At 38.7% G+C, this 21975-nt stretch overlaps 1 protein-coding gene across 1 annotated transcript in view; it reads right to left on the reverse strand.

Moving 5' to 3' along the window:
* Positions 1-21975, reverse strand: part of Efcab5 (EF-hand calcium binding domain 5) — a 121133-nt gene that overhangs the window by 57834 nt on the left and 41324 nt on the right. The window contains exons 5-8 of the mRNA XM_048365494.1: positions 21539-21695; positions 20842-20890; positions 15655-15731; positions 279-434 (exon numbers count right to left, since the gene is read on the reverse strand). Coding sequence (XP_048221451.1) covers positions 279-434; positions 15655-15731; positions 20842-20890; positions 21539-21695 — 439 coding nt within the window. The remainder of the gene's footprint in view (positions 1-278; positions 435-15654; positions 15732-20841; positions 20891-21538; positions 21696-21975) is intronic.

Genomic DNA, 21975 nt, shown 5'->3' on the forward strand with positions numbered 1-21975 from the left:
GTGGAGTCTCCCAGTCTATAAGCAGAGAGGTCCAAATGCTGAGAATAACATCTAGAATATTTTTATAGCAATTGGAGAAATTAACTGATAAGAAACCAGATTTGTGTCTGATAATTTAAAAATGTATGTTGTATATCTGCCCACCATTGTGAATCCATTTTCACTTAATGTCAACCTTTGATATACTGGAAATGTAAAATACTATCAACAACAATCACCTAAAAACTGGTTCTTGGCCACTTACTGTTAGAAATAGTATTTTAAGGATCTAAACCCACCTTTCCGTAGTCACAATACAAGAAGAGTTCAGCAAACATCTGTCTCCTCATGTCAGCTTTTATGACCTCCCGAAATTCATCTGCATAGTGGCAAAGGTGTTTAAGGAGTTCCTCAAATTTTTCACTTTTCAAGTCTGCAACATATGAACTGATGAACTGCAGATAACAGCAGCAGAAAAAAAGACAAAATGATTATTTATTTATTTTTGCTGATCCTGGGGCTTGAACTCAGGGCCTGGGCATCATTCCTGAGCCTCTTTGTGCTCAAGGATAGCATTCTACCATGTGAGCCACTGCACCACTTTTCACTTTTTCTGAGTAGTTTATTGAAGATAAAAGTCTCAGGGACTTTTCTGCCCAGGCTGGCTTTGAACCGAAATCCTCAGATCTCAGTTTCCTGAGTAGTTAGGACTATAGGTATGAGCTCTCAGTGCCTGGCTCAAATGATGATGTTAAAGTATGTTGTTCATTTGGTTTTTTTCCCCAAGGATTCAGTCTATGTACATGAATGACACTGGCAGCAAAATATTTCAATGCCATTTGCTTACTACTTAAAGTCTTTCCGTGTGCGTGCGTGCGTGCGTGCGTGCGTGTGTGTGTGTGTGTGTGTGTGTGTGTGTGTGTGTTTGTGTCAGCCCTGGGGCTTGAACTCAAAGCCTGAGCACTGTCCCTGGCTTCTTTTGTTCAAGGCTAGCACTCTACTGCTTGAGCCACAGTGCCACTTCTGGCTTTTTCTGTTCATGTGGTGCTGAGGAATCAAACCCAGGGCTTCATGCATGCAAGGCAAGCACTCTACTGCTAAGCCACATTCCTTGCCCTTAAAGTCTTTTCATGTGATGCTTCTTTGTAGGCTGTGCTACAGAGAAGGAGGTGACCATGCAGTCCTAATACCATACACCATTGGGCTAGATATTTTTGGAGCAATATCTTGCAGGGCAGGGCAGACTTTCTTCCACAATAAGAATTAACAATGGTCCTAAAGTGAAGTGTTGCCTGTAAATCAACAGTTCTAAAAAATGAATCAAGTTTTTCTACTATATAACATATAAAGAGTATGTATGTTCCAAGATCAACTATGTTTAATTATTGAAGTACAAAGAATGAAGGTCCTGAGTGGTTTTTTGTCTTCTGACATTGCAATATCCTTTATCTATGATCTTTTTATGAAAAGTATAAGGATTGGAGACATCTGTGTTCTTGAGCTATTTTTCTAAGTCTCTTTTGAATTTCAATCTTCCTAGTAGGATTATCAGACTAGAAAGCAAATATATCCATATGCCATTGTAGTTTTGATGTGGGGCTTGTGTTCTTTTTCACATTTATTTTCTCTTAACCTCATAATCCATGTATATTTCTGTTTGTTTTTTCGTGTGTGTGTGTGTGTGTGTGTGTGTGTATGAAAGAGAGAGAGAGAGAGAGAGAGAGAGAGAGAATGAATACTGGGGCTTGAACTCAGGGCCTTGGTGCTGTCCCTTACATTTTTCACTCAAGGTTGGCATTCTACCACTTGAGCCACAGCTCTACTACTAGTTATTTTGTGGTTAGAGTTAAGAGTCTCATGGAAAATATGAGCTGGCTTTGAACCATAATCCTCAGATCTTAGCCTCCTAAGTAGCATAAGCCACACACATTAGCTATACAGGCATTAGCTACTGGTGCCCAGCTAGTGTGTGTGTGTGTGTGTGTGTGCGCGCGCGTGTGCGTGTGCATGCACGCACGTGCATACACACCAGTTTGAAAGGTCAGGCACATCGCATTCTTTTTTTTGGCCAGTCCTGGGGCTTGGTCTCAGGGCCTGAGCACTGTCCCTGGCTTCTTTTTTTGCTCAAGGCTAGCACTCTGCCACTTGAGCCACAGCACCACTTCTGGCTATTTTTCTGTATATGTGGTGCTGGGGAATCGAACCCAGAGCCTCATGTATATGAGGCAGGCACTCTTGCCACTAGGCCATATCCCCAGCCCTCACATCGCATTCTTGATCTGCTACTCATTATAGGAGATGGAATGTATGAGCACAGAGTTAGCAAATGGATGTGGCATGCCCTCATGTCCATAACTATAAATGATTACACCTCACTCAACAAGAACATTCAAATTTCCTTCATCAGAAATCCAGAAGTAAGATTCAGGAATGGCCAGTTGATCTCTGAGTGGAACTGGGTTTGTGAATGTCAAGAGCAGGAGGCACAACTATATCTCTATCCTTTTAGGGTCTTCAGTTGGGCCTGCAAGTTAAATTGGTATGAGATAGACTAACAGGAGAAAAGCACAAAATTCTAATGTAACTTTTGTGTAACATGGAGCCCTCATAAGGAAATGAAGTCCTAAAGAAATGGAAAATGTTATATGGTTTTGTACTCTGTTGAACAAAGTGAAGCAATTGTGGAAAAATTATTATTTTATGAGGAGAGGTTAAAAGGAAGACAGAAATTATTTTTAAAATGTCTCTGCACAAAATTCTCTCAGCGAAAATTCCTCATTGATGAGTGCTTTTCTCTTTTCCTATATAGGGCAGGCATTTCTCAGATGGGAGTTTATGTCTTCTATTTTCAAGAAGAATTGGGATATACCTCTTGTATCTTCTGTTTTTCAAGTAATCCTAGTGCCAACTATAGTGAATTTGGGACGGTGTATTCTGCCACCCTTCAAATGTAAATTAAATGGTTGTTGGGTTGTCAAGTTCCTCCAGAAATCTGTCTTGATGTTTTATTCCTAAAATTCCTTGAATAATGTGCATTTCATTTTCAGCTATATTAGCTGGTATCTGATTCTTATAAAACTAATATGTAATTAAATTTTTGTGAGAGGTTTCATTTTAGTAATTTGTTCCTAAACAACAGTAATCTTTCCCGTTCCCTTCCTTCCTGGCTCCCTCCCTCTTTCCCTCACTTCCTTCCCTCCCCCTTCCCTTTTCTCTCTTTCTTTTATGTTTCTTTTCTTTCTTTCTCTCTCTCTTTTTGAGATGAGATCTTGCTATGTCACCCAGGCTGACCTTTGAATTTGTAATCCATTTGCTTCAGCCTCCCAGGTGCTAAGGTTATAGATGAGTACTACCATACCTGACTGACAATTTATTTTAAATGAAGCATATTGGGAACATATTTTATTAACACATGATTCTTGGGGTTGATAGTTCATGTCCTCATTAATATCATCTATGCACATTGAGAATGTATTATGTAACAGATATGTTAGGCTTATAGTCAGGTAAATGAGTCATACATCATTATTTAATTGGCTTCCAGATCAAAAGAACAAAATTTACAGCATAGCAAAAGAGTTTTTCTAAATATTTGGTTTCCTTGGCCACCTAATTACCCAGTTGCCATTACTATTTATTAATTTATTTCACTGTGGTTGAACTCAGGGCCTCATGCTTGCTAGGCAGGTGTTCTATCCCTTGAGTCACATACCTCAGCCCTGTCATTTTTTTTTTATGGATCAATGAGCACAATTGCATTCTTCTCTACTATTTGGAGATGCAGAATGGTGTAAATGGTTAAGAACTGTCACAATTAGGATTCTGTCTATGTACAGGGCCTGGATATTTCATGATAAGTTTTTGTCTAATATTGAAGTAGTAAATTGGCCAGAAAAAGTTTGCATTGCAGAATACAATAGTCTTAGCAAGCTTGGTGGTTCACACCTGTAATTCTATCTACGTCAGAGGCAGAGGTGGGAGGATTATGGGTTCAAGGCCAGAACAGGTAAACTTAGCAAGTCCATATTTCAAAAAGTAACCCAAATGGGCAGGACAGGGCCCAAGTGATAGAGCATGTGCACACAAGGCCCTGGGTTCAATCCTCAGTACTAAAAACATAACAAAACAACAAACCAGTCCTCTCTGCTGGCATATATCTTTAGATGGAAAAAAATGAAATCAGTGATTCTCAGTGATTCTTTGGCCTAAAAATATAAGCATCACTTGAGAACTTGTTAGAAATGCAAGTTTTTGAGCCCTTTCCCAACTTACTGCATCTAAAACTCTGGGTTTGGGGACCAATAATCTGTTTTTCAACTAGCCTGTAAGTATTTGCTGAACTAGATGATCTGGGGTTACTGGTCCTAGTCTAATATCACAAGATTCTTTTTTATCTTAAAGAATATTTGCTTGAGGGCTTGGGATATGGCCTAGTGGCAAGAGTGCTTGCCTCATATACATGAAGCCCTGGGTTCAATTCCCCAGCACCACATATACAGAAAACGGCCAGAAGTGGCGCTGTGGCTCAAGTGGCAGAGTGCTAACCTTGAGCAAAAAGAAGCTAGGGACAGTGCTCAGGCCCTGAGTCCAGGCCCCAGGACTGGCAAAATAAATAAATAAATAAATAAATAAATAAATAAATAAATAAATAAATAAATGATTTGCTTGAGTAATAGGTTTTTTTCTAAATTATTCACATGGGAGAATTGTTGGCTAATTAGCATTTTCTAACAATCTTGTGGCTCAATGCTTAAAGAGAAAATAATTCATAAAAAACAAATCACTCTTTTACATTTAGCTTTTGGGAACCAATATCAAACCTATAGGAATTTTCTAGTATGAAAATGAATCAAGTTTGATTAAAACTTTTTTTCTGAGGGATTTCTTCATGGATTTATAACTTAATGGGATTTTTGAATGAATGTGTTGTAATTGCTCTCTAGGTATGGGCTATGTGGTATAATTACTGTCTGAAATTATGCTACTTTCTTTTGTCTTTTTTCCCCAGGGTTTTACCACTGATGTCACAGTAACTGATTTTGGTACTTTGGGTATTGCATATATGTTTATTGGAACTAGGGAAGGGAAGGAGAACATCAAATGGAGAGACAAAAGATAAAAGATAAACCAATGCCATAGCAATACTTACAAAACTACATGCCGTAATATCCAACTGTACAATTCTTGGGGGGGGGGGTGGCGGTGATGGGGAAGGGAGAAGGAGGGAGAAAAATGAGGGGGGAGGTAGCAAGTTTGATAAGAAATGTACTCATTGCCTAATGCATGAAACTGTCACCCCTCTGTACATCACTTTGACAATATTTTTTTAAAGCCTACCAGTTGCCAACATCAACTATAACTCAAATTCCAAATAAAACCATTACTGAAGTTTGCCAGTCTCATATAAAAACAGAAGAAAAGTAAAATGCACATGTGTTTTCATACCCTCCCAAGGAATGAATCAAAGTAACTGTTGTAAAGATCAAACTACTGATGCTATCTTTCAACTTAATAGTTTTGGGAGCTGTTGAGCGTCCAAATTGTACTTGGTCAATTTATGTCTATGTGTTAAATCCCAGGGAAATGAATTTTGGGTTTTTCTTTTCTGATGTAATGTTGAGAATGTGGTGAATGTCACATCAAATAGATTAGTAGCCACTATGTCTCCACAGCTCTGGGCCGTTGAGATTCACACTTATTTAATTGTAGATTCACTGCAGAGTGGAGGAAGTGGGTGCTACAGGAAGAAAACTATGTTTAGAAACTCTTTATCTTGGGTGTTATATTAACTTCCAAACTGTACTTGTAAGTGTTAGTAGGTGACAAGGAGTTGGCAAGCAAGGAGGATAGAATATTGAAGTACCAGATTATGTTGGTTATTTAGCATTGAGGAATGGAGTGTTCATATCACCTCTGGTCAAAAATTAATTTTCCAGTTTCAGAGAGAGAAGCTTTGAAAAAACAGTTATTGAGGGCTGGGATGAACTTTGGTAGTAGAGCACTTGTCCTGAATGCCTGAATTTGATCCTCAACACTAACACAATAATAAAATAACAACAACAGAAATGTACTTAACCAAGCAGTTATATCCTTTAGAAATGAATCAAATGAAAACTTCCTTTAATACTTAGTAACAATAAAACTGGCAGACTAAAAACCATAATTTTGCCCCTATTATTGAAGTATAATATTGGTAGTGTTAGGGGATAAATTATATTTCCTAAAACTGTATACTGGAGACCTAACATTAGAATGTGGCTATATTTGGAGATAGGGTCTTCAAAGAGGCCATTAAATCAGAATGAGGTCTCTAAGGGTAAGTCTTAATCCAACATAGTTAATATGCTTATATAAAAGGAAATTTTGGTTTTGGTGCTTGTTTGCTTTTGCCAGTTCTGGGGCTTGAACTCAGGGCCTTTGACACTGTCCCTGAGCTTCTTTTGCTCAAGGCTAGCACTCTTCCACATGAGCCACAGCTCCACTTCTGGCCTTTTCTGTTTATATGATACTGAGGAATCAAACCCAGGGTTTCATGCATGCTAGGCAAGCACTCTACCACTAAGCCATATTCCCAGTCCATGCAAAGGAAATTTGAACATATACAGAGGAAGACTAAAAACAGACATCTACAAACTAAGAGGAAAGACCTTCAGTATGCTGACACCTTGGCTCAGACTTCTAGCCTACAGACCATGGAAGATATATTTCTGTTATTTAAACCACCCAATTGGTACTACTTTGTTATGGAAAGCCTAGAAAAGTAATACAGGAATGAGGAGTTACTAATTGGCCAATCCTCTGAGGTATATATTTCTTACAGTTGAAGATCATCCAGGAAGAGATATGGCAACTTGGAGGATAGTGCACCTTTTGCTTCCCATTTCTCTGGCACAGAATTCTCTCTTCTCCTCAAAGTCTCCTCATGTATTTTCATAATATCATTACCTCTGACCAACCCTGAAGCCATACAGTCTCCTCTTTTTGTCCTTTCCTGCCATGGCTCCAGGTACAGGAAAAACAAAACGATCTCAACAAAACAAACAAAAAGGGGCTGGGGATATAGCCTAGTGGCAAGAGTGCCTGCCTCGGATACACGAGGCCCTAGGTTCGATTCCCCAGCACCACATATACAGAAAACGGCCAGAAGCGGCACTGTGGCTCAAGTGGCAGAGTGCTAGCCTTGAGCAGGAAGAAGCCAGGGACAGTGCTCAGGCCCTGAGTCCAAGGCCCAGGACTGGCCAAAAAAAACAAAACAAACAAACAAACAAACAAAAAAATGCAAGACATAGAGGAACTAGATGCAGAGTAGAAAGCTATTCAGCCTTGATTTGGTAGAACATATTAAAGACAGCAATCTTTGAGTACAATTTGTAAAGCAATTTTCTTTAAAACTTAAACTAGGAGCCATGTCAATTTGAAGGCCTTATACTATATGACTAATCTAAAAATAGTTCAATAAGCCAGGTGCTTATATTTTATGTCTATAAGCCTAGCTACTCAGAGGCTGATATTTGAGGATTGTGGTTCAAAGGCAGGATAAGGCAGAAGAATCTGAGAGACCCTTGACTCCAATTAATCATCAAAAAGCCAGAGGTGGAGGTATCAAGTGGTAGAGCAAGTTCAAGCCCCAATACTAGTACGTGAACTAATGAATAAGTGGATAAGTAAAACAGTCCCATAAGGAAATGATCATCTCAAAGTGGCCCACCACTGAGCAAGAAGAAAATGGTCACAGAGAAGATAATCCAGGCTGAAGCATGGCTCTTATTTACTTCTAGCCAAGAGAAGCAACAGTTCCTCAATACTACAGGACCAAAAGTTGTCAGAATCCTGCGGTATAGTCATTTTTCTTTTGCTATCACTCACCCTGCAGGAATGAGGATAGTTATTTGTTATACTGTTTTTTGTAGTTGTGTGTGTCCATGACTAATTTGCTTGTATTTTTAATTTCTCTAATTTCCGGTTTCACCCTGGACCCATACACTATGTGCACACATCAAAGTAGAACACACACAAACAGAAATTCCTATTTAGATACATGTCCACAGATACCTGCCCACACAATAATGCATTATTATATTACTATGACATTATTGTACTGTGATTAATAAGTGAGGGAATAGGAGTAAATATTCTCAATGGGGTGGTTGGATCTTCATTTTCTAGAACAAACCAGATGGAAAATGAGAGGTCATCATCTGTACCATTGTCATCAGAAATCACATGCCCTAGAAAAATGGTAATCCTATAGAGGTACCTGTGAGTATTCATCCATTTATTGTCTCCATCTCTCTTTTCCCCCTTCCTGTTACCACTCAATGGCTCCGTTTTCTCCAAGCACACTCCATCAAGCTTGCTCTCTTTCATTGCTTATTGTTACAAATGATAGGGGGAAATTGTATGGCATTGTATGTCCACTGGAAAGGCGCTCATATCTTGACTTTATGCTCAACATCTTTAATTACATTTTTTTCCATTTTCATTAGTGTTGATGAAATAGCTTTAAAGCAAAATACTTTAATGGTGGCACATGCCTATAAACACAGTTTACCTGGGAGAATGAGATGGGAGTACAGATAGTTTGAGGCCAGCCTGGGAGGTGTAATAAGACCTTAGCTGAAGGAAGGAAGGAAGGAAGGAAGGAACAAAGGGAGAGAAGGGAAGAACAATAGGAGAGGAGAGGCAAGGAGAGAGGGAAGAAAGGGGAGAGAGAGAGAGAGAGAAGGGGGTAGGGGAGGAAAGAAGAGAAGAGGAGTAGAGAGGGAGGAAAGGTGAGTTGTGGGGGTAGGGTAGGGATGGACAGAGGAGTGAGGGGGGGGAAAGAAAAATGCCCCAAATACTGCTTTTTTTTTGGGGGGGGGGGTGGTCATGGGGCTTGAACTTGAGACCTGGGCACTATCCCTGAGCTCTTTTGCTCAAGGTTAGCATTCTATCACTTTGAGCCACAGCTCCACTTCCACTTTTCTGGTGATTAATTGGAGATAAGAGTCTTATGGACTTTCCTGCCCAGGCTGGCTTTGACCTGCGATCCTTAGATTGTAGCCTCCTGAGTAACTAGGATTATAGGTGTGAGTCACTGTTGCCTGGCTCCAAATACTACTTGTATACAATACAGGTGATCTCAGTGATTTGTTAGATAATTAAATACTTTGATGCAAAGAAAAATATTTGAGACAGGATTTCACTGTGCTGTTCAGTTTATTCTAGTTTGAGAAATATTTCCTTGTCCTCCACTCCCCCCCAAAATAGGGAATAGCTCTTCTCTACAATTGAAAGTATTTGATTATATTCTATTTTCAACTTAAGAAGTTGAGAAATGCTAGCAAAACTAGTAGTAATAGCCCAAACCATCTACTTAAGCAAAACTTTATGGACACTCAAAGAAGAAAATGGTGTAAGGGTGATGTATGTGTAATAATACTTGATAAGAACTCTGTCCTATTCTATATAATACCTTTGTAGATAGGGTCCAACCTAACTTTCCTTTCTAACTTCTCATTCTTCCCCATCAATATCTCATATAACAGTCAAAAACAATTACTTTTAGCCAAGTGAGTGCCAGCCATGAGCAAGAAAGTTGAGCAAAAAGCCAAACACAGTGAGGCACTGGGTTCAAACTCTGGTAACAATGCATTGGGGAAAAAGGCAAGTGGAAGCATGGTTCAAACCATATAGTGCCCATTGAGCAAGCAAGCCAAGCAATCATGAGTCCTTAAGTTTAAGTCCTATGGCTGCAAGATCAGCCTTAGACCTGCTATGGAGGATGAGAGTCAGTACAATAGCTATCACATGAAAGATGCAGTAACATTATTTTTTTTTCTGGTACTAGGAACTGAACCCCAGGTCAAGTTCTAAGCAAGTGCTCTACCACTGAGCTACATCCCCAGCCATGAACTCCCATTAGCTAGAGATATATCCTTATAGGGCCATTCTATATATTTATGCTGAAACAAGTTGAAGCCTAGTCTCTTACTTCAGACACCTAAGAATAGTACATAGGGGGGCTGGGGATATGGCCTAGTGGCAAGAGTGCTTGCCTTGTATACATGAGGCCCTGGATTCAATTCCCCAGGCACCACATATACAGAAAATGGCCAGAAGTGGCGCTGTGGCTCAAGTGGCAGAGTGCTAGCCTTGAGCAAAAAGAAGCCAGGGACAGTGCTCAGGCCCTGAGTCCAGGCCCCAGGACTGGCCAAAAAAAAAAAAAAAGAATAGCACATAGGTACACACAACTTTAAGATGAAAGAACAAAAACATTTTAAGAATAACAATTATAGCTGGGAGTTGCTGGCACATGCCTATAATCCTAGTTACTCAGGAGGCTGAGATCTAAAGATTGTGGGTTGAAGCCAGCCCAGGCAGGAAAGTCCAGGAGACTCTTACCACTAATAAACCATTTACACACCAGAAGTGGTGCTGTGGCTCAAAGTAGTAGAGCACTAACCTTGAGCAAAAGAGCTCGGGGACAGTGCCCAGGCCCTGAGTTCATGCCCCATGAGCAACAAAACTAAACAAAAGAATAACAATTATAAGACACCAAGTTTTATTTTTGTGTGTGTGCTGGTACTGGGGTTTGGACTTGGGGACTGGACACTTCCTGAGCTCTTTTGCTCAAGACTAGCACTCTACCACTTGAGCCCCACTTTGGCCCTTCAGGTGCATGTGTGTGTGTGTGTGTGTGTTAATTAGAAATAAGAGTCTTATGGACTTTTCCTGTGCAAAGGAAAATAACCAAAAATAAATTTGTATTCATACATTCATAGTAGGAGCACCAGTCATAATAGTCATGATATGGAATCAACCTAGGATAGAGAAAGGAAATGGGATATATATTCACAATGGAATACTGTTAATTAATCTTACAAAGGAAGGAAATTCTGTCATTTGCAACATAGATGATCTTGGGGGGTGTTAGGCTAAGTAAAATGAACCAGGCATAGAAAGATAAATACCACATAATCTTGCTCAACTGTGGAATTTTTAAAAAGTAGAACTCATGGAAGTAGAGAGTAGAATGGTGGTTACCAAGGGCTGGGGATGGGGTTTTGGGTAGGAATCACATTAGGAGATGTTGAACAAAAGGAACAAAGTCTCAGAGAGATTGGGGGGGGGGGGATAAGTTTGAGATATATTGCACGTTAGAGTGACTATAATTAATAATGCATTATATATTTTAAAATTGCTAAAAATACATTGCAAATGTCTCACCACAAAAAATAAGTGAGGCGATAGATATGTTAATTGGCGTGATTTAATATTTCTACATTTATACATGTCAAAACATCACATTGGACTCCATAAATAATGCAAATATGATTTGGCACACACCAGTAATCCTAGCTATTTGGGAAGCAAAGATCAGGAAGATATTGGTACAATGCCAGTCCAGTCAAAAAGTGAGATCTCATCTAAGCCAGTAAGCTAAGTATGGTGGTTCATACCTGTAATCCTAGTTATATGAGGAATAGGGAAGACAATCATGCTCTGAGGTCAAGTCTGGACAAAAAGCAAAGTCCCCTATTCAAAATATAACTAAAAGCAGAAGGGGGTGAGGCAATGGCTCAAGAGGTAGAGTGCTTGGCTAGCAAGTTCAAGCCTTGAGTTCAAATAATATAATGTAAATAATAATGTGATAGCAGCTGTAGTAATCTAAATAAAGTAGCTAAATAATAGAAGAACAAATTTTAGAACAGACACAATGGCCTACACCTACAATCTCTAGCTACTTGGGAGGCAGAGATCAGAATTGTGTCTTGAGGCCAGCCCAGGCAAAAGTGAGATTTTTCAAAAAATAACAAAGATCTCTGGGTGCTGGTGCCTGTAATCCTAGCTATTCAGGAGGCTGAGATCTGAGGATCAGATCAAAACCAGCCCAGGCAAGGGAGTTTGCGAGACTCTTTTCTTCAATTAACCACCAGAAAATCAAAGTGGAGCTATGGCTCAAAGTGGTAGAGCAAAAGAGCTCAGAGTTAGCTCCCAGTCCCTGAGTTTAAGCCCCACAACCACCAAAAAAAAGAAAGAAAGAAAGAAAGAAAAGTTGCTGGGGATGTGATTAAAGTGATAGAGTACTTAAATGTCTGTCAAACCTAGTATTAAAGAATTTTATTTCAGAATTTCTCTGTGAACAGCCATGAGTTAGGATTATTCTAGAAATATAGTGATGGCTCAGTATTAGGAAATTTATTGATATATCCATTATATTATAGAGCAATGTAATCATTATTATCTTAATACAAGGAATTTGAAAATATTTGAAATCAATTTTTGGTTTTAAAAATGGACAAACAACTCTGACATCATCCTTACAATAAAATGAAATAAAAATTTTTAAATGGATAAATACAGAGGGACACTCTTAATCTTCATCATAAAACAACACCTAATCAAATGCTTATTGGATAAATGACCAAATAAATGGATGGAACAAAAGAAAGAACAAAGCTCAGACTGTATTTGTTCTAGGGACACTTTCCCATTCCCCTGCTCTTACTGTAACATCAGGAGTCAGAAGAGTAATTAGAAAAAGAAATGTCAAGCCTTTAAACTGCACATTCAAAGTTGAGAGCAGACTGGTCTCCTGTGGCTTAGGATGAAAGTCAAGACAGCAGCCATACTACATCTGAATAAATAGAAATCAGGGAAGAACTATCCAAACACAAAGACTAGGAAATTCTGACCACTGTCTGTAACATATGCAGGAAGCAAAATAAAGAGCAAATGATGGAGGCTAGGCCTGCATTCTGGCTCTGGAGATGGGCTCAAATGGTAGAGCACCAGCCCAGCATGTGCAAAGCTCTGAGTTCAAAGCCTAAGACCTGCAGAAAATAAGAAGAAAATAAAATCAAGTCAATCTAGAAGACAACAATTCAAGAACAAAAGTTTCTCATAGTTGTTTTAAGCTACAAGACAATTTAGTAGAAACACACATTCAGTATAACATTAGAACTCAAAGCCACAGAGTGAAGGAAAGCTTTGCAACTTTGGAACCCATATTAGGGTTCCAGGGTGGATCTGTAACTTTGTAGTTTCATGACCTTGAGGAAATTCTTCCATCTAGGTCTCATTGGCAAGAAGAGGATAATAATAACTGAGTAGCTGTGAGAAGTAAGCAAGAAAACACATGCAACATTCTCAAGACACTCTATGGTACATCAAAGAGTGGTTTAGGATATAAGCTATTGTCATTACATGATGAAAAGTATAACAATTCGAACAATGATTACAAGTTGGTGGTAGAATTATGGGCTTAACATGGTTTCTTCTTTATATTTTTCTACCTTGAATTTTTTATAGTGAGTCTATATTATTTTCTTATTGAGATATAACCCACCATTGTAAAATTTATGTATTTCTTTTATAAGGAAACAAAGAGTTGGGTGTTAGTGGCTCATCCTAGCTACTTGGGAGGTGGAGAATGTTGGGATTGAGGTTTAAGGCCAGCCTAGGCAGAAAAAAAGTTGTGAGGCTTCTTTTCAACCAAGAGCTGGACTCCCTGGCATGTATCTGTTCTCCTATCTACCAGAGCCTAACATAGGTATATCAAGCCCAGTCATAGGCAAAGGCATAAAAGGTGACCTTATCTCAAAAGTAATGAGCAAAAATCACAGAAGTGCCTGTTTAGCAAGCCTGAGCCTCTAAGTTCAAAACTTGGTACCACCAAAACAAACAAACAAAAAAAATTGCCCCTCTGTAGAGAAATTAGCATTAGACAAATAGGCCCAGGATCACCAAGAATCAGTGTTTGACCAAGAAATATGAGTTATGTGTGCAACTATATTAAAGTGACAAAGACTTGACTTTTACTGAACTGCCATAATATTGTCATTTGTTCCTCTGCATGTTTTTCTTTGTGTAGCTTGTCTTGTTTTTATTTGTGGGATTTTATTTTATGGAGGTGACTGAATGATGACATGCAGAGGCTAATTCCATTAAAGATTTTTGTTACTCATTGTTTCTAAGAGAAAAGAACATACCATGTCATGTAGAGCCAAAGGTTTTGGTTAGGTGGGAGAGACAGGAAGGAATGAAAGCAAAGTCAAAGCCAGAGTCTTCAATGGAATTTTTTTTGCAGGAAATGAAGGGCAAGGTAGGATAAATAGAACTTAGGAATGGCTAGTTTGAATCATTCTGGTAGACTGTAGAGGCCCAGGAGCTATCCCTGGATGTTTGGTCCAAGGCCCTGGGTTGATGTAAGGCAGAGAGAACATTGGCTAGCTGTGTGAGAATTGGCAAGGAGGTTGTTCATGGCATGGTTCTAGAACACAATGAAGGGATAAACAAGTTTGGCCCTGTGACTAATGGATGTGAAACAAAGACAGAATCTAAGAAAACATGTTAGAACATAACTGAGATAGAAGTTGCCAAATTCTTATCTATACCAATATCATTCCAACAAAGGATTCCAGAAATTCTTCTCACAGAACTTTGAAAATAAAGCACAGTCTTCACCTTCAACAAAGCAAGAATGTGAGAGGAGAAAGAGAAAATTGTCTTGACTCTATAACTCATTAGAGAAAAACATGAGGAAATACTAAGAAACATAAAATACAAAACCAGGAAAGAGTCAATTAGGATTCTAGTATCATTAAATTGCTGCTTTTGTGTACATATTCCATTAGAGTACATTCATACTGTATGAGATGCAATATTCTGTAAACTTTAGAACAAAGCTACCTGATACAAAATTTCCAGTTCCCCTAATTATGAGACCCTGAGCAGGATGGTCAACCTTTCTGAACCTCAGAGGATTATAATCTGTGCTACTTGTGAGACCAAGATTGGGATTATAGTTCAAGGCTAGCCTGGTCAAGAACTTAGTTCAACCAACAGGCTGGGGGACTGGTGATATGTGCCTATCATCCCAGCTATGCAGGGAGGCCATAGGTAGAAGGACCCCTCCTACGTCTTCCCTGAACAAAAATGTGGAGAGTTAAAGTAAGAAGGGCTGGGGACATGGCTCAAGCAGCAGAGTTTGCCTACCAAGCAGAAGACCCTGAGTTTAAACAAGAGCATTAGCCAAGTGTTATTACACTCACTCAAATAATTCCTGCCTCTTAGGAGGCAGAGACTGGGAGGTTTCTGTTCAAGGCTGGCTTTGAGGAAAAAAACATGAGTCTCTAACTGAAAAATAACATAAAAGCAAAAAGGGTTGGAGGTAGAGTGCTCAAGCATAGGCCCTGAGTAGTTTAAACTCCAGTACTGTGCACGCACATGGTCACACACACACACACACACACACACACACACACGTTTCAGAAAGAAAAGTAAAGGATAAAGATTGCTGAGAGGATTGCCAGAATTCATACAGGGATAGTTTAGTACAGTGCCTCACCCAAGGAAATACTTTGTAATCTTACATCTCACTATTATTTGTACAAATAGATTTCACTGATTATAAGATACTGCTTTTTCTTCATCTTACCAGAAGGTGTCATTGGAAGTTTTTCACATTTTCATATTATTAGTGCCTCTAAGAAAAAAACCCAAACTATAATGGGCCTTTGGTTGTAAGATGTAACCTAATTTCAGAAAGGTGAAATTTTAAGTGCATACCTTAGAACTAAAAAAATACTTTTATGCCTTAATTTATGTAATTCTAAGTTAGTGTATGTGGTACATTCACCAGAAGACAATTGAAATTAGCAAAATAAATTATTAAATAATGTAACTTCTTACTTCTGTAAATTCCAATTTGTTCAATCCTGGTTCCATTGAATAATTAATAGTCAATTCTTTGCAGCGTGATTCTAATTCTGGAATAAAAGTTATTTGCTAGTTAGTTTGGTTATAATACATTCATATTTCATAATTATAGTATAGTACTTAACCATAAAATTATTTCTTAACTAATATCTATCTATAGTTATAGTAAATGGTATATAGTTGAGTAATATTCCAATAACTAGAAAGAATTTTTCCTGGCTTTTACTTAACCAAGAAACCAAAAGACTAAAAAAATGAACCTAAAATTTTAATATCTAGGTTGGGATATGGCAGAAACAAATATATACCATAGTATGAAATATGAAAATAAACATCTGCACAGGTTTTACTCTAGTATTTATGCAAGCAGATCCTAAATCAAAACTCCTCTTAAATTTTACATTTAAAAAACTTTCCTTTGTTTTCAATATTTTTTAAAATTAGTAATATAAACCAGGCACTTATAATCCTATCTACAAAGAATCTGCTACTAAGGAGTGCAGTTGAAAGCCAGCTTGGGGAAAAAAAAAAGAGTCCAAATTAACCAGCAAAAAGTAGGACTGGAGGCAAAGCTCAAGTGGTAGAGCCAGCCAAATGAGCTTGCACAGGTTTGATTTCAACCCCAGGATTGCCAAAAAGTGAACTAATAATATGTCAATATCTTCTTTTTGTGGTGGTTCTGGGGCTTGAACTCAGGTACAGGTACAGGTACAGGCTTGAACCTGGGTACAGTTCTTTAGCTTCCTTTGCTCAAAACTAGTTGTTCTACCACTTGAGTCACAGCTTCACTTTGGGCTTTTCGGTAGTCTAGTGGAGCTAAGAGTCTTACATACTTTCCTACCTGAGCTGGCTTCGAACAGCAAGCCTCAGATCTCAGCCTGCTCAGTAACTAGGATTACAGGTGAGGTGTGAACCACCAGTACCCAGCACAAATATCTTCTTATATTAAAAGACTTAAATAATACAAGAGTTATTTGCCATTTCAGAAAATGGTGTTATAGAAAGTAGCATCATCATAAGTAAACCTAAACATGAATATCTGCCCTCTTTTTCTCTTCTCCCCACCCGGCCCTTGAAGGAAGTAGGGTCCTTAGTTATCATCCTCCTATGCATTTCATCTCTCTCTCTCTCTCTCTCCTCTCTCTCTCTCTCTCTCTCTCTCTCTCTCTCTCTCTCTCTCTCTCTGTGTGTGTGTGTGTGTGTGTGTGTGTGTGTGTGTGTGTGTACAGGTCTTGGGACTTGATCTTAGGGCCTGGGCACTGTTTTTGAGCTTTTTACACGAGGCTCATGCTCTATGGCTTGAGCCAAAAATCCACTTCTGGCTTTTTTGGTGCTTAATTGGAGATAAGAGTCTCACGATCTTTCTTTCCCCAGGCTGCTTTCAAACTGTGATCCCCAGATCTCAGCCTCCTCATTAGCAAGGATTACAGGCATGAGCCACCAGCACCCAGCTAATGCATTTTATTTTAAAAATGAATCTTTCTATGCATTTCCAGATGTTTGTCCACATACCCAGATCTTTAGTTTTTCCAAATGCAAAGATGATCATCATGTTGATCTTCAGCTAGCATTCCCCCCCCCCCCCCCATTGTAGATCTTTACAAATGGAATCTGTAGCTCAGAGGCAAGTTGGGGAATGACAAGATCAACTATAGTCATGGATTTGAGAAAGAAAAATTAGTGTGAATTCAGTGTCAAATGATATGAGAGCCAAAACCCAGGAAAACAATATCTTAAGATATAAGCAAAAGAAAAACTAAGAAACAAAAATGCTAAGAGATGAGCAAAGATAAAGAAGAGAGAAAATGGTATCACAAAAGCCAAGCAACAGAGTTTTATGCATAAGAGTGATCAATAATGGTGACATCAAAATTCAAATAAAGATGTTTAAGCTTCCATCTAATATGACAACCATGTAATCTTTACTGAACTTAGCAAAAGACAAATAAATGTATGATGAAAAAACTTATATACTATTTCCTCTCCTGCTTTGAACAGTACCTCCATTTGTCTGTTATGGGACAGCAAAAGCTGATAGGAAAGATATTTCAGTCATTTCTGAATTTTCTAACTGCTAATTATGGATTATCAGTCATTGTTGCAATAAGAGGACTATATGAACTTTCATATAAATGTATGCATTTGATACTGATATACTCATCCCAGACAGTCCCTCAAGCTCTAGAAAATTATGTAACTAGGCTGGTTTCTGATGGTAATAGCTGTTATTCACTGTATATATCTGTTCTCTGGATGCTGAACAACTTAATTAGAGGAATCATGTCATAGTCCTCTCTGCGTTCTTTATCCCTCACACTATCTGAAACTAAGGGATGGCTCAATAAACACTGAATGAATATTACAGAAAATAATTACTATTGTAAAAGAAGAGACAGAAGAAACAATAGTGCCATTTGGAATGGTCTGGAATTTCTCTAATTTTCATCAGAATCCCAACAGAGTGTCCCCAATCCAAAATAAATGAGTAAGTAAAGTTATTTCAAAACTTTCTGAAATAAAAGTAGAGATTAAGCTGCCTGGACAGTTAGTTTTTGATAGACTGAGAACAGGGAGGAGAAAGTTTTCTAGCAAATCCCCAAGTCATATTTGGGAACCAATGATTGAGAAGATGAGAAATATGTTTTACTCTGTGTATGTGTGTGTGTGTGTGTGTGTGTGTGTGTATTAGAAGACTTGAATGCTTGGCTTTTTCAGTCAAATCTGGTGCTCTACCATTTCAGCCACACCTCTGTGTGTGTGTATTAGAAGACTTGAATGCTTGGCTTTTTCAGTCAAATCTGGTGCTCTACCATTTCAGCCACACCTCTGCTTCTGGCTTTTTGCTGGGTAATTGAAAATAAGGATCTCAAGGACTTGTCTGTCAGGTTTGGCTTTGAAGCTTGATCTCCTGAGTAGCTAAGGTTTCAGTTATGTGTCATTAGTGCCAGGCTTGCATGTTTTAGTTTAAAGAAAGTACAGACTTCAAATATTCTCACAATCTTTTGTTTTCAATGTAACTCTATGGCAGAAAATCAATTGAAAAAATTAATTGGTTATAAATTATGGAAATCTCAGGATCCAAACTAGTTCTTTGTGAATAGAGTCAGATTTTTTACCCCCTAAATCTTATCTAGGGAAATTTTTCTGGAAAAAAAAAGCATCACAATCTATGGTTCTCCATATGGGTGTTACTGTCCTTTTCCACCCCCACTCCAGTGAGCATGAAGGAAATTTATGGGAGGGTTTTTGTTATTACAGTGATGAGTAGGCGTGGCAGCAGCACTCCTGCACTTTCTGCACAATGAAGAATTTCCTCTCCTGTCAGACATTTAAATAGGTGAAAAATCTGGTTATAATAATTTTGTATTTATGCTGGGTACTAGTGGCTCACATCTGTGATCCTAGCTACTTAGAAGGCTGAGATCTGAGGATCATGGTTCAAATACAGCCTGGGCAGGCAAGTCCAAGAGACTCTTAGCTTCAATTAACCATCAAAAAGCTGGAAGTGGAACTGTGGCTCAAGTGGTAGAGTGCTAGTCTTGAGCACAAAACCTCAGGGACAGCACCCAGGCCCTGAGTTTAAGCCTCAGGTCAGGCGCGTGTGCACGCACACGCACGTACTCATACACACACACACACACACACGAAAAGAATAATTTTGCATTTAGAACTTAACTCCAGGGGCTGGGTATATGGCCTAGTGGCAAGAGTGCTTGCCTCCTATACATGATGCCCTGGGTTTGATTCCTCAGCACCACATATATAGAAAACGGCCAGAAGTGGTTCTGTGGCTCAAGTGGCAGAGTGCTAGCCTTGAGCAAAAAGAAGCCAGGAGGGGCTGGGGATATAGCCTAGTGGCAAGAGTGCCTGCCTCGGATACACGAGGCCCTAGGTTCGATTCCCCAGCACCACATATACAGAAAACGGCCAGAAGCGGCGCTGTGGCTCAAGTGGCAGAGTGCTAGCCTTGAGCGGGAAGAAGCCAGGGACAGTGCTCAGGCCCTGAGTCCAAGGCCCAGGACTGGCCAAAAAAAAAAAAAAAAAAAGAAGCCAGGAACAGTGCTCAGGCCCTGAGTTCAAGGCCCAGGACTGGCAAAAAAAACATCAACTTTATTTTATATATAAACACAGATTATGCTTTTGCTACTCTTTTCTCTTTTCATTTGTGCTGGAGATTGAACTCAGGTCCTTGCAGATATGCTATCCCTGAGTTACCTATCCCCCAATTTTTCTGTTGAATTTTCCAAAATGTGACTCCTATGACAATTTGAGGGAGATGTGAATTTTAAAAAGTCATCCTGGAATTTAAGAAGGAGGCTTTTGCAAAAACAGATGATTGTGTTATAGAAGATAACATCAAAACTCCAACACAATGCACCCATGTAAGTCTCCATTTGTAGCTTTCTTAGTCCTGGGGATTGTGTATGCATACACACACTTACATACATAATATATAAACATACATACATATTAATACACTTTGCCCTTATTGCAAAATTTCAAATGCAATAAAATTATCAACTAGATATATCTTACTTATAAACATTTATGGTAATTAAATAGAAATATCTAACTACTCATGTCTTCTAGTGAAGCTGTAACCAAACATTTCTTTTCTTTTCTTTCTTTCTTTCTTTCTTTTTTGGCTAGTCCTGGGGCTTGAACTCAGGACCTGGACACTGTCTCTGAGCTTCTTTTTGCTCAAGGCTAGCACTCTACCACTTGAGCCACAGCGCTACTTCTGGCTTTTTCTGTATATGGTGCTGGGGGTTTCATGCATGCTAGGCAAGCACTCTAAAAATAAGCCACATTCCTAGCCTAGTACATATAATTTTAATGCCTTTCTTTGTATTTCTCCTTCACATCACAGTTAAGACATTATAGCTTCCTTTTAAAATTGTGTAGGTAAAATATTCTAGGGGTGTCACAGGATAATAAGGAGCTATTACAGAATATTTGTAATACAATGAGGGCATTGGACTAAAAGCGTTGAGCTTGACTGATTACTTTTCTGCTTTTCTACATTCTCCGTATAAAAAGAAGAACCTAGTTTCATTGGTAAGAGCTTTCAATAATATAGACTCCTATATTGATTCTTCATATGAATTCAGCTCCTGTACCACAAAAAAAGAAAAATACTACAGTCATAGGCATGCTTACCAAGGTCAGACTCTCCCTTCTGAAAAAAATCACGAAGAGCATTCTGTATCTGCAAATCAAGAGGAAGGAACAGGTGAAAAAAGGAAAGAAAGGGGAGGAAAAAGGCAAGAAGGGAGAGGAAGAGAGGAATGGGGAAGGAGAACAAGTGAAAGAGGAAGGAGAGAAGGGGGAAAGGAAGATTAGGAAAAGGAAATGTGTATTATTCTTCAATTACTACATATTTAGTATTCTATATAAGAAACAATTACAATATTTCTATTGATGTACTGGTAGTCTTTCTAACTGGAGGGCAGACATAACAAGAATTTCTGTTCAATATAGAGAATACTTCAAGGTATAAATTACTTTTACATGTAAGTTCTTACTAATTTCCCAGTCTTTTTGCTTAAGAAGGTTTTTCTGAAATACACACACACACACACACACACACACACACACACACACCCAAACAAATAAATGAAATCTTTATCTATTTGTAATGATTAATTTGGTCAGAACAAGGTTATAGACAACTAGTTAAAATATTTTTTGTTATGTTTAAGAGAAAATTGACGGAGTCAACTCTCTTGGGCCACACAGGTCATGAATGAACTAACTTACATCAACAGTACTGGCACTTCCAAAGGAGGCATTTAGTATTTTAGCAAATGCCCTCTTATCATCTACCCCACTACTCTTCAGTGTCCCGCTTCCTTACCACTGTCGTGGGGATTTTCCCTTTGGGGTCTAGAATCCATTCTTTGAACTGTTCCTCCACAGCCTGTTTCCGCATGTTGACTACCTTGGCTTTGACTGTGTGTATGTGTTCTCTTTGCTCTCTTTTCTTTTCAATATTCTCCTTCATTTTGGATACTCTGAAAGATGTAGAGATAGAGAACATGTTAAGACTCTTGGATTTGATTCAGGCAAAATATAAATGTTTAGAGCTTCATTTAAACTTTGTACCTGGTCTTTCCCCAATGATCTTATTGACTGATTTAGCCTTTGGTGGTACTGGGGCTTTAACTCAAGTCTTCCAGCTTGCTAGGCAGCCATGAAACTGCTGAGCCAAACAAAAGCCTAGCCTTGTTTTCCCTTGATATTTTTTAGGATAGGATTACTCCTACTCAAGCATAAACCTGAGCTGAAATCCAT

This window comes from Perognathus longimembris, chromosome 17 (genome assembly GCF_023159225.1).
Source record: "Perognathus longimembris pacificus isolate PPM17 chromosome 17, ASM2315922v1, whole genome shotgun sequence".
Taxonomy (NCBI): Eukaryota; Metazoa; Chordata; class Mammalia; order Rodentia; family Heteromyidae; genus Perognathus; species Perognathus longimembris.